The sequence below is a fragment of the Phoca vitulina genome, unplaced genomic scaffold, assembly GCF_004348235.1.
Source record: "Phoca vitulina isolate PV1807 unplaced genomic scaffold, GSC_HSeal_1.0 scaffold55, whole genome shotgun sequence".
Classification (NCBI taxonomy): domain Eukaryota; kingdom Metazoa; phylum Chordata; class Mammalia; order Carnivora; family Phocidae; genus Phoca; species Phoca vitulina.
In genome coordinates, this window is record NW_022589758.1 from 5,972,394 (window position 1) to 5,985,645 (window position 13,252).

Here is a 13,252-nt window from a genome sequence, read left to right on the forward strand (position 1 = left end):
AGAGGTCCTGAGACAGCAGCAAAGACTTCATCTTCCCAAGGGCTTTCCTTGACTCTATCCCACATGGCCTGGTCACCTCATCGGTTCCTTTGTCCATAATGCGGCCCCTCGTCATCAAGATGTCCTCAACTTTGTTTATTCTGTGCTACTTAGGAGGAGGGGGAGGGGTTGAAGTCACACCATATCTTGTTGCATTAGCATCTTCTACCCTCTTCCTTGTATGGTTGCTGCTGGTTAATCTGGGGCTGCAGATTATTGAGTTTGTTAGATAATGGAGTTGAGTTTCTGATCCAGCTTTACTTTTCCTGCTTCCATCTGGAAGTATCTCCATCCTTTTAAAAAACAAACTTCACAAATGTAGGATTTGTTGGGTAAAGCGTGGTCCGTATCATGCATCTACATATTTTATTATAATGTAAATATTATAGTTTTTCCAATTAAAAAAAAAAGAAAATGTGGCCTCTAAAATATATATAGTAGTTTTATCTGTGATAAGATTATGGGTGTCTTTTTTAAACTGAAATTTATGTCGAGATAAATGGAGACATACATGCACCTATTAGAAATAATACAGAGATCCCATGTACACTTCAGCCAAGTTCCCCCAAACCATCACATTTTAAAACCAGCAAAACCACCAAAAGAATAGTGCCTTCTGAGATTTGTGAAACCAGTAAGAAAGAAAATGTGACCAGCGGATACGCAACCGGGAATGCCAACTTTTTTTTCTCAACTTTCATATATATATGTCCAGTAGAGTACTTAACACACAATATTGGATTTTTTGTTTTTGTGAATCTCTTCTCCAGCAGTTTATGGGGTTCCTCAGAGGAGGGACTCTGTCATATTCTTATCTTTGTCTCCCCAGTGCTGGGGAAGAGCCTACCATACAAGGGAGGAAGGGGAGAAGGCCATGGTATGTAACTTATCACAACTTCTCTTCTCTAGTCTTATGCATTAGAGAATCCAAATTCTTCTCAGTCAATAAAAAATGCTATGGATAAGATAAACTTCTGTTCAGCCTCGACCTGCAAATTGGTTATTTAGTTTCTAATAAACATATTCTACTTGTTACTCATCCATTAAGCTAGTATTTAATGAGTTCTTACTGTGTGTCAGGTAGGATGTTGGGAGTTGGGGATAGTAGGGTGAACAAGACAGACACAGTCCCTGTCCTTATTTTATACTCTAAATTATAAAGCAAGACTTTCTTTTTAGGCTTTAAATCCTATGCACCCAATATCTTCTGAATACACCCACATTACCAATAGGTATTTTGTACCAATATGCTTTGCATATTGAGACAATGCCAAAAGTATATTCATATATGCCTAAATAGGAAGTCAGTTATGGAATGATTGATACTGAGTCAACTCTTAGCCTTATGTGCTATGCTATGATAAATATAGCCAGAGAATTAATGCTGTGTACCAAGTTACATTTCCATGTTCGGCGTCCGGTTTCCTTATCAGACTGTTCAGACCATAAAGGCAGGCTCCATGTGTCTTGTTCTCTTGTTCACTGCTGTAATTTTAGCACAGAATCTGTGCAATAAATATGTGTTAAACAAATGGTTAAATATTCAAGGCTCATAAGTGTCCCCCAGAATATGAGAATAAATGAATTCTTTTAAAATTTAAGGCAGATGTTACAAGTACCTCACACAATATAAAGTTGTCATACTACTGCACACATGTATTTCTTTCTTACCATAAGTGGAATGTAAATATGTTTGGAAAACTTGACCTACAGAGATGGTACACAGCATTAAGACAGGCCATCTACCTAAATTTATTAGCCAATTTTAATGCAAGTACTCCTGCCCTCACTTATTACTGACCCACTAAGGAAATGGCTGCTCTATCTTACAAACATATGTAAAAAAAAATTAAATGTTTGTAGTGAGATTTTTCATAATCCAGTCATGAGAAATCAAGTTCTTACCAGATTTTGATTTTAAAAGTTCTGCCTTTGTATGAAATTAAAATAATGTTCTCACAAACTGGGAAGTAACTTCAAGCAGAAGGAGCAACAGTATTTTATTTAATACAAATAAACATTTCACAAAAGTTTAATTGGGAATGTATATGTACTATTAAGCAGAACAAAGAAAACATAAAGAAATAAGGTACCAGGACCTAGAATATCATTTAAGATCCCATCAATTTTATCTTACGCTAGTAGGAACTTAATACAACTGAACTGAAAATAAACACTTTATAATATGTGCTTGCAAAATGTATAATGCTGTAGTAGTAAAGTACAATTTCCAAATATGAGATTTTGTCTGTCAGATTTTTAAAAAGCCTTTAAAAATATGATATGCACAAGCTTGCCCTGAGGGAAAGTAAGATGGAATATAAATTACAAAATCTTTACATATTTTCCACAATAGCATTTTGAAATTGGAAAGAGCAAATAGTGGTGGAAAAAATTGAACGAACTAACTACTAAAAATTCAGTGCACTCATAACTACCTGATGGAAATTGTGAAGCACCTTTTCTCGTGCCTTCTTATATAATATGAAATGTATAAATTATAGAGGCCTTGATATTCAGAAACTTAAGAAAATTTCAAGTTATAAGCCAAACTGTCATCAGAAAAAAGAAAAACCTGGTATAAAATTTGCTACCATAAGGCCACTGTTTCAAGTTCTCCCACGTACAGACACTATACAATTCAGATACTTTTGTTTTTATTACATAAGCAAAACTTTCAACATATAAACATCTGGATATAACTCAGTTAAGTTCTCTATGAAACCATGCTCAGAGAAAAATGCATCAACAAATAATGCCCTTTTGAGACTTTTTGCAAAAGAAACTGTAGTTAATACAACTTTTAAATTGAATACTGTAATTTAAAAGCAGTTAAGTGTAAAAAAGTTGCAGCATTCCACTACAGAAAAATAAAGTTATTTTATCAAGAAAGTTACAGTATTAGTGCTTTACTGCCAATTCTAACTCCTGACAAAAAGAGATGCTCCCAAATATCATCCTGTAGTGTTGTTTCCATATGTAATAATTCCAGACTAGTTTGCTGTGGCAACGTTTGCATATTCCTATTGAGAGAAAACAAAAGAAATACAGACTTCAAAAGAAGAGTCAGTTATAACATCTGAGCTAGAGTTTTTTCACATTGCAGTTTTCAAGATATTTTAATTTATGTAGTACCACTTGCAGCCAAGACCCCCACAAAGGTATGTGGAACCCCAAAGACGCAAAGTAACAACAGAACACATCAAAGCAGATATCAAATGGTTAAATCAGTAGGACAAAGAAAATATATGACACTCAGCACGCTGGTATTAGTAAGTTGATGAAAAGGCATTCTGCTATTTGGGTGAGTTTCACTGGGGATTATAAAAAAAAAATTCAAGACTCTTAAAACTTAGCCCCTCAAGCACAGAGCCTGATGTGACACACACACAATCTCGAACTGGTATTTGATCTTTGTCATCATATGGTATCTTTAATTTTAAAATGACATGGACTCTTCTAACTTGGCTGACAGAGAAAGCTACTGGGGAGATGGGGAAGCATTCTTGCTTTTGGATGGTTACCTACAACATAAAAAGATGTAAGGCTTCCGTAAACACAGGAAAAGGAATTCACAACAATAAAACTGTGATTAAAGAGAGTAATGAAACGTGGATTCTATACTGTGATGCTATACAAAAATATTAAATTACCAACCACAAACTGGACAGAATACCATGCAACTGATAAAAGAGCAAAAATGGTAAATGGCATGTTTTTCTGGGACATTAAAAATATTTATTAATACATATATCCTTACCTTTTACTAGGATCTTACATTATTAAAACTGAAAGAAATTTAAAAGTTGATTTATTTTTTGGCATTTACATTAGTATGGAAACATTTAATTCCAAATAAAAGCAGTGCTGATAGAAAATTCTTATTCTTCTTTCAATTTTGGTTTATTAGTGAAATGTTCAAAATACATGCATATATATATATATATATATATATATATATATATACACATACATATATATCTGATATATATATAGAGTCAACATCATTCCTTTAAATAGAAGTAGACTTCATTGTGTCCCATTTCCTTACTTGTTATATAATATAAAAACCATATATGTTGACCTTCAAATAAAATATCTGTTGCCTACTAACAGCTTTAAAAGGAAACTCTGACTATAATAATTCTTAAAAATTTTCAGCTGAAATATCTTTTTACAAATGTACAATTATTCTGAATCATATTCACCCTTGACATAGCTTCTTCCACACCATCTCTCAGCTTGATCCCTCCATTCTTCCAATTATTTGAAAACCTATTTTAAGCAGAATGTGAACTAGATATACGAGCGCCACTGTGGTCTAAGTTTTCTTAAGCTGACACTTGGTATCACTGCAAATGTTCCCTTGTGGGTCTTCCTGCATCTCGTCTCCTCCCCAGAACCCTGCGTACCCACTGCTCACCAAGCAATCGTCCTCAACAGCACTTTCTCCTCGGTCTAGCAAGATGTTCTATTTCTATATCACATCCTCAATACTCTACCCAGCTTTTGAGGCCTTCTATAAGCTGCACACTCCTATCTTTACCCAACTCTCTACACTCTACCACCAAATACGATCTTCGGCTGTAGTCCCTTCTATGCTCTGCTCTTCTCTATGACTCAGTTTACCTCCTCTGTAAGAGGAGAGTAAAAATCAAAGTACTTAGCATACTTTCCCTGGCCATTCCTGACATATTGATTTTTCCTCCTCTCTTTAGACATTTGCCATCTGTGAAATTAAGCTCTTCAAAACTACGGTTGTACAGATGAGTTAATACAGTATACCTGACTGCTATCCTTTGAAAGACCTGCTTCCAAAGTTGGCCCCTAGCTAACAGCCAGGAACGTAGATTTTGGGAGGATTCCCACCATTGATGAGTGTCTAAACTGCGCAAACAATATGGTCTATGCTGAACACCCGCTTTCCTTCTGAGAGTCTGGAATTCGGGTATGTAACTGGCCGAGGGTGCCTACGTGACCAGCCCTCAATAAAACCCCGACCACCAAGTCTCTAACGAGCTTTCCTGGTTGGCAACATTTCACATGTGTTATCACAGCTCGTTGCTGGGGGAATTAAGCACGTCCTGTGTGACTCCACTGGGAGAGGACTCTTGGAAACTCGCACCTGGTGTCCTCTGGACTTCGCCTGCGTGCCAATTCCCTCTGCTGATGTGCTGTGCAGCTTCTACTATAACACATCACAGCTGTGAGTGCCACCATATGCTGAGTCTCCTGAGTGCTCCTGGCAAATCAACAAACCTGGGGCTGGTCTTGGGGACCCCTGATACAATGGCTACCATTCACTAACTTTTTAGAGCTATAAATGGATGTGTGAGAGCATGTGTATGTATATATGATGAGGCTTGATTCTATTCAACAGGCATTTTTTTAAAAGATTTTATTTATTTGACAGAGAGAGAGACAGCCTGAGAGGGAACACAAGAGGCGGAGCGGGAGAGGGAGAAGCAGGCTTCCCGCAGAGCAGGGAGTCCGATGAAGGGCTCGATCCCAGGACCCTGGGATCCCATGACCTGAGCCGAAGGCAGCCGCTTAACGACTGAGCCACCCAGGTGCCCCCAACAGGCATTTTCTGAAGACAGACTATATGAAAGGCAAAAAAGGGAAGATATAAAGACTGATGAGGTACCCTCTATCCTGGAGGAGCTGATGATCTACTTGGGGAAATAGTAAACAGCAACAGTTAGAGATCAAGTGAAACAAGAGCTAAAAAGGGGGCTTTGGTAAGGCTTTACAGTGGGTCTTAAAAGGAAAGCAGGGTTTAATAAGAAACCGATGAGGATCAGGAGGCTATTTCTAGGCAAGAGAACACCAGGAGCAAAGATACAAGTACATGAAAATGTCTGTTATGCTCCAAAAAGCAGAAGGTCCATAAAGAATTGTGCTTAGAAAGGCAGTTTATTAGGACTGGAGCTGGCGAAAAAGTTCGGTCTCTTCTCTTGTAGTCAACAGAATCCTTGGAAGGGGTTTGCATAAGAGTGACATGATTCAACGTGTGTTTTGGGACAATAACTGTGCTAGTAGCGAATGGACAGAATAAGCAAATCACAGCGGACAAGGAAACAAGTTAGAGGCTCCAAAGATTCCAAAGACAGATCAGGAATACATAAGAAGGTAGCATACACTGGGGCGCCTGAGTGGCTCAGTCATTAAGCGTCTGCCTTTGGCTCAGGTCATGGTCCCAGGGTCCTGGGATCGAGCCCCGCATCGGGCTCCCTGCTCCGCGGGAAGCCTGCTTCTCCCTCTCCCACTCCCCCTGCTTGTGTTCCTTCTCTCGCTTTGTCTCTCTCTGTCAAATAAATAAATAAAATCTTTTTAAAAAAAAGAATACAGCATACACTAAAGGTGGCATTTTTAATCAGTGCGGGAAAGGACAAATTATTCAATAAATGGTGTTAAAAAACTGATGATCCATTGGGAAAAAATTAGATTCTAACCTCACATTATGTCATAAAAATGAATTCTAAAGGGAATAAATATGTATATGTTTAAAACATTAACCATAAAACCACTGAAAGGAAACACCATAGGGAATTTTTATAAGGATAAGTATGATAAGAAATCTAGAAGCCATATAGGACCAACTCAAATAGACTCATGAACATTTACAAGTTTTGTAATGTAAAAGCCACCACAAGCAACTGGCAAACATAAAATAAATACCAGCAAAATGTATGATAGGTTAATACCCTCAGTAAATCAAGAGCTCTTACAAATAAATAAGAAAAAGTACTATCCCTCAACAGAAACGCTGGCAAAGCACAGAAATAAGGAAATTGAGGGAAGGTATGCAATCGGCCAATAGGCACGTAAAAATATGCTCGCATCATTAATAACCAAAGAAAGGTAAATGAGGACTATTTTCTGCTATTAGATTGACAATGGATAATAAAGACTGCTAATGTGGAGTACCGGCTAGGGTGTAGGTAAACAGGCCCTCTCATGTACTTCTGGTCAGAGTATAAGTGAGTAAAAGGCTGACTATGGCAAGGTACCAAAATGTCAGTGTGCCAAGTGGTGTTACCAAAAATAAAGAAAACCTGTAAGCTATCCTGAAGTCATCAAGAGAGGCTTGGTTAAGTAAGTCAGCAATTATCAAACTGGGGTATGCCTACCATTAGGGACATATGAAGACTTTCCAAGGAGCATGTGGGGACAGATAGTTTGGAAAGAAGTAATATCTAGATCTTCAAATTCCCAGTGTTCACTTTCCAAAATTAACCTGTCTGCACAAGTGGTTAGGGCTGGTCCCTCACCTCCCATTTTATATGAGAAAGATACACCTTCTCATCCTGAATTTTACTACTTTGCATTACCTGGGGATCCCCCAAAACAGGGCAATGGGAAATACTGGCAATGGTGTCAAGAAAATGAACCTGCTCTAGGAGCTAGTAATAAGTAGCATACTTCTGTAAACCACATGGCTTCTGATTCTTTGCTTTTGTTTAATAAAATTGAAGGAGGACAAAATCAAGCTGTCAGTAAAAGAACATTCAAAATAGTTTTTGCTGACAGATCACTAAGTGTTTTTTCGGCCTATAATTCAGAGTGAGTCCAAAGAACCAAGTGGCATTGCTACAAGAAAAGTCCTTTTATTCTCATCTATATAATCATATAGACAAGGTTTCTCAGGACTTACATCCATAAAAAGAAAAAAACAGAATTAGAATGGATACTTAGAACACTGTATTATTCTACTAGCAATAAGTAACATTTATATGTGAATACATGAACTAATTGAAAAGAGAAATGCATTTCCTTTTTTTAAGATTTTTTTTTTTATTCATTCGAGACACAGAGATACAGAAAGAGAGAGAGACAACATAAGCAGGGGGAGAAGCAGAGGGAGGCGGAGAAGCAGGCCCCCCGCTGAGCAGGGAGCCTGATGCGGGGCTCAATCCCAGGACCCTGGGATCATGACCTGAGCCGAAGGCAGACGCTTAACCATCTGAGCTACCCAGGCACCCCGAAAAGAGAAAAGCATTTCCAACAGAACTTTTGTCTAATCAATTCTTAACAAAACCTGTAATATATTTATGCTACTTTGACCAACTATAATGTTAACTGAATGCAGAGGAAATATTTAATGCCTACGAGTCACAGAAATCTATTAACATTATATGTCAACTTTGATTTGGTGATCAATAAAAGACTTCCCAAGATAAAAGTCTAGGGGGGGGAAACAGAATGAAATCCAAATTCAAAGCAAAAAAGGGAATGATACAAAATTTCGCATATTAAAAGAGGTTGTTTGCATATTTTAGAAAATGAATGATGTTAAGTCATCAAATTTCTGTGGTGTGAGGTTCCACTGAAGAGCTTCCAAAGAATGATGTAACAGTTTTAGTTAAGACTCTCAGTATTTATATGCCAGAAATTATATATATCCCTTATAACAATTTAAACTTATGACAAAAAAACTATTAGATACTGACCTAAAAGTGTGCAAGGAGGTAAATAATTTTTCAAAATTTCAGGGTACGTAAGCACGGAATAGAATAATATGCAGCCACTAAAATGAATGAGGTGAATGAAATAATGAATGATAGAGGACTTGCACTGGCTGAAGTTGGAAGAACTAGGAGGATTAGTAGGAGAAGTTTCTAGATTGGCTGGCTGGCTGCAAGAAGAAACCAGTGGTCTGGGGAGGAGAGCGAGTTTGATTTTATTTTTATTTTTAACAGTGTTACTGAGATCTAATTCACACACCATAGAGCTCACCCATTTACAACACACAAAAAACAAATAATCAAGTAAAAAAAAAATGGGCAGAAGACATGAACAGACACTTCTCCAAAGAAGACATACAAATGGCTAACAGACACATGAAAAAATGTTCATCATCATCAGCCATCAGGGAAATTCAAATCAAAACCATTTTGAGATACCACCTTACACCAGTTAGAATGGCAAAAATTGACAAGGCAAGAAACAACAAATGTTGGAGAGGTTGTGGAGAAAGGGGAGCCCTCTTACACTGTTGGTAGGAATGCAAGTTGCTACAGCCACTTTGGAAAACATTGTGGAGGTGCCTCAAAAAATTAAAAATAGAGCTACCCCATGACCCAGCAATTGCACTACTGGGTATCTACCCCAAAGACACAGATGTAGTGAAAAGAAGGGCCATATGCACTCCAATGTTCATAGCAGCAATGTCCGCAATAGCCAAACTGTGGAAAGAGCCGAGATGCCCCTCAAAAGATGAATGGATAAAGAAGATGTGGTCCATATATATAATGGAATATTACTCAGCCATCAGAAAGGATGAATACCCAACTTTTACATCAACAATGATGGGACTGGAGGAGATTATGCTAAGTGAAATAAGTCAAGCAGAGAAAGTCAATTATCATATGATTTCACTTATTTGTGGAACATAAGGAATAGCATGGAGGACATTAGGAGAAGGAAGGGAAAAATGAAGGGGGGGAAATCGGAGGGAGCGATGAACCATGAGAGACTATGGACTCTGAGAAACAATCTGAGGGTGTTAGAGGGGAGGGGGGGTGGGGGGATGGGTTAGCCCGGTGATGGGTATTAAGGAGGGCAGTACTGCATGGAGCACTGGGTGTTATACGAAAACAATGAATTGTGGATCACTACATCAAAAACTAATGATGTATTATATGGTGACTAACGTAACATAATAAAATTAAAAAAATAAAAATAAAAAAATAAAGCACAGACTCAACAGTTTTTTAGTATATTCACAGAGGTGTGCAACCATCAGTCACTACAACTGGTTTTAGAGTATTTTCTCAGCCACAAAGAATCCCTATACCTTTTAGCAGACACACACACGCCCCTGTTTTCCCGTAACTCCCCAGTCTCTGGCTACCGCTAATCTACTTCCTGTCTCTATGGCTTCATTTATTCTGAGTATCTCATATAGATGGAATCATTTAATATCTGGTCTTTGTGACTGACTTCTGTCACTTAGCATCATGTTTTTAAGGGTCACCCATGCTATAGTTTGTATCGGTGAAAGTCTGATTTTGAGCATGCTGAATTTGAGGTGTCTTCAGGACAGCCATGTAAGACTATCTTGGAGGCAGCTGGAAATCTGGAGCTCTGGAGAATGGTCAGGGCTAAAGAGAAATGGCTAGGACCTTGGGAAGAGGTGAGGGCAATCAAGGAAAGTAGAAGGAATAAACAAAGAGAAGAAAGAATATAATACTAGAGCATGCTTGTATTTTTTAAAGGATACATGAAAGAAGAGAAAACACCAAATAAGACAAAGAAGTCAGAGAGGTAGAGAGGAAAACTGGAGGCTCCAGAGGTCAGAAATGTCTGAAGGTGATGATGCCACCCTGGCACACTTCAGCTCCAGGGACAAAGCAGGATTCTTGTTGAGTCACCTGATCTTGGTTCCCATTCTATCTTTGTACTCCACGACTTTCAAGGGTTTGTACTTTGTACTCCACGACTTTCAAGGGTTTTTTCAACCCCAAGCGCCATAGATCCCAGTCTTTAACTTCCTTCTTGTAGTGTCTTTACGCTCTCTCCTTTCTCCCCTTTGCACCCATGGGCAGAGCTCTGGTAGTCACCTCGCTGACAGGCCCCCTGAGGACCACTAGAGAATCTAGGAGGCTAAGGAACTCCAGGTCTCCCTGACTGGACACACAACTGCTAGTATTTTTTCAGAGGCACTGTTCTCAGAGGTGACTTCATGAATTTGTACTGTGTTCTTTGTCCTACCCTGGTACATATTCAGACCCTCAAGCGTTTCTGAAAACTTGGCGATGAGAAGAGGATATTTAAGGGGGTCACTTGTGAATGACTGTGAATAAAAGACCAGCCTCATTCCAGGTGGTAACAGACATTCCTCCCACCCCCTCATCTTCTAGCCCAAGCACAGAATTCAAGAGAAAGGTGACACAGTAAAAGGGAATCTGGGTGCCAGAATGGGATTAATAATGACAAGTGCCAAGAAATTAGGAGGAAGAATTTCAGTTCTGTACTTCTTAATACTGCTTGGGAATCCTGCTCCTTTGTAGGCAGCTGGGGAGCCACAACTGCTCTTGTTAAGTAGGACAAGAAGACATATTAGGAGCACATCTAGGACCTCCCCCATCCCTCCGTGAGACCATTTGGTACTGGAGAGAGGAAGCACAGGTCTGATGGCACAGTAACCAGATCACACTACAGATGAGCATCACAAGACTTCCAAGCCATGAAGGATCAGCCCAGGCATTTCAACATGGTCAGGGAGCGAGCAGTCCAGACAAGATCAATCTAAACCTTCCTGGCGGACTATGAGGCACGTACAAATGTGTAGGCTCATATCTAATTTCAGGCTCAAGCAGCTCCAGGGCACCTAGATAAATTAATTGGTCATGAATCTTTAATCTAGGTGATCTTTTTTTTAAAGATTTTATTTATTTTATTATTTGACCGAGAGCGAGCGAGAGAGCACAAGCAGGGGGAACAGCAGAGGGAGAGGGAGAAGCAGGCTCCCCGCTGAGCAGGGAGCCTGACACAGGGCTCGATCCCAGGACCCTGGGATCATGACCTGAGCCGAAGGCAGACGCTCAACCATCTGAGCCCCCAGGCGCCCCTCTAGGTGGTGATCTAATAACAATAAAAAGAATGAACTCCCTGTTAGGGCAAAAAACCAGACCAGTGCACAGATACTGCCCAGACCACAGCTTCTCTCCGGGACAGGACCGTCAGAGTTCCCTCCAATACAGAAGTTTGAGATGCAAACTGATATAAACGGTACCTCACCCTCAGTAACTCCATCTGCACACAAGTGTCCCTAATCTAAGGGAAAGGGGACACAAGCAAGACTGGAAAAAACTGAAGACTCCAAGCCTTCATCTCCTTTCTTTAGGGCATAAAGGATAAGGTGAAATGAATAGGTCTAAGTCATCAGTTTATACACATAGAATAGGGTTTCAGAGTAGCAAAATACTACTGGGACAGTCCAAAGGCCAGGTAAGCCTTACGTACCTTACTTCAGACCTTGGCAGAAACAGAGAACTGCAATGCCTCATTCCTTTCCCTAAAGGCTGGAATGTGTGGAACTCAACCATTAAGTAGAGTGCTAATAGTAGGGTATGTACCTAATTTCATGCCATACTTGTAGAGCTGGGCCTTGTTCAAACACAAACCTATAAAAAACCTATTTATGCCTTGCTTATACGTACTGACAGTAGCCAGAATGGAAAAGCCCATGTCAACGTAGCTACAATACAAAGATATATGAAGTAGCATCCAGAAAGGTAGGCCTAAGAAGAAAGAGTAGTAGACACTGTTAAAAAGGGCAGTGTCTTGGGACTACTGCTAAAGCACTCACATGGCAGCAAAAGGCAAAAGGAGGGCAGGCCATGAGCTGCACTGGACCTTAACTGCTAAATTTTGGATGTAACTGCTACATTTTGCATGATACAAAAACCAAGGCCCTAAAGACTGGGGACTCATAGCGGCTTGTGGGTCCCTCTAGGACACACTTCTTTTTTTTTTTAAGATTTTATTTATTAGAGAGAGAGAACGCGTGCGAGCGGGGGGAGGGACAGAGGGAGAGGGAGAGAGAGAAGTCCAAGCAGACTCCACACTGAGCACAGAGCCCAATGGGGGGCTTGATCTCAGACCCTGAGATCATGACCTGAGCCAAAATCAAGAGTTGGACACTTAACCAACTGAGCCACCCAGGTGCCCTTCTGGGATGTCCTAAGATGAAGGCTTGATGTCTAGTTTCTATTTACTGTTAAGTGAAGCTGGTGGTCAATGTGGTCTGGAAGGACTGGGTGGTAAGAAATGGGCATTGTGAGGCTAAGAAAAGAATGACTAAATGGCACAAGTTCAATGAGAATATAGAAACTGCAGGCTGAGACAGACAGTCAAGCACTCAGGAACCCCCAGTCATCTAAAAACTGGAGGAAAAAAATGGAGTCAAAGGAAGATAACACAGAGCAAACAGAAGAGAAACACAAGTACCTGAAACCCAACCTTGCAACTGAGAATAAGGCTTGCCTCTGCCTTCCTCCTTGAGTGGAAATGAATGACTTGCTTCCCTGTGAACAGCCAGGCCACCAACTGTGATTGGGGACAAATACCTACAAGATCTGCTGCAGAGAAACTTGCCACACGAGACAGGAAGAAAAGCAGCAACTCAATCTGACAGTAGGGAGGTGTACAAGAGGGGAAAATGTGTCCAATTACATTCATATTTTTAAAGAAGAGATGGCTTTCA

The 13,252-nt window shown here is 39.7% G+C and overlaps 1 protein-coding gene across 6 annotated transcripts in view; it reads right to left on the bottom strand.

Annotated features, from left to right (window-relative positions):
• Window positions 1-468: 468 nt before the first annotated feature.
• The window catches only part of BCLAF3 (BCLAF1 and THRAP3 family member 3), a 60,402-nt gene continuing 47,618 nt past the window's right edge, over window positions 469-13,252 (bottom strand). For 5 of the 6 annotated variants that reach the window (XM_032389551.1, XM_032389549.1, XM_032389550.1 and 2 more), the window contains one exon: window positions 469-3,062. In XM_032389551.1, coding sequence (XP_032245442.1) covers window positions 3,033-3,062 — 30 coding nt within the window. In that variant the 3' untranslated portion in view covers window positions 469-3,032. Of the gene's footprint in view, window positions 3,063-3,799; window positions 3,828-13,252 lie in introns of all 6 variants that reach the window. The other variant, XM_032389552.1, reaches the window with a different exon arrangement.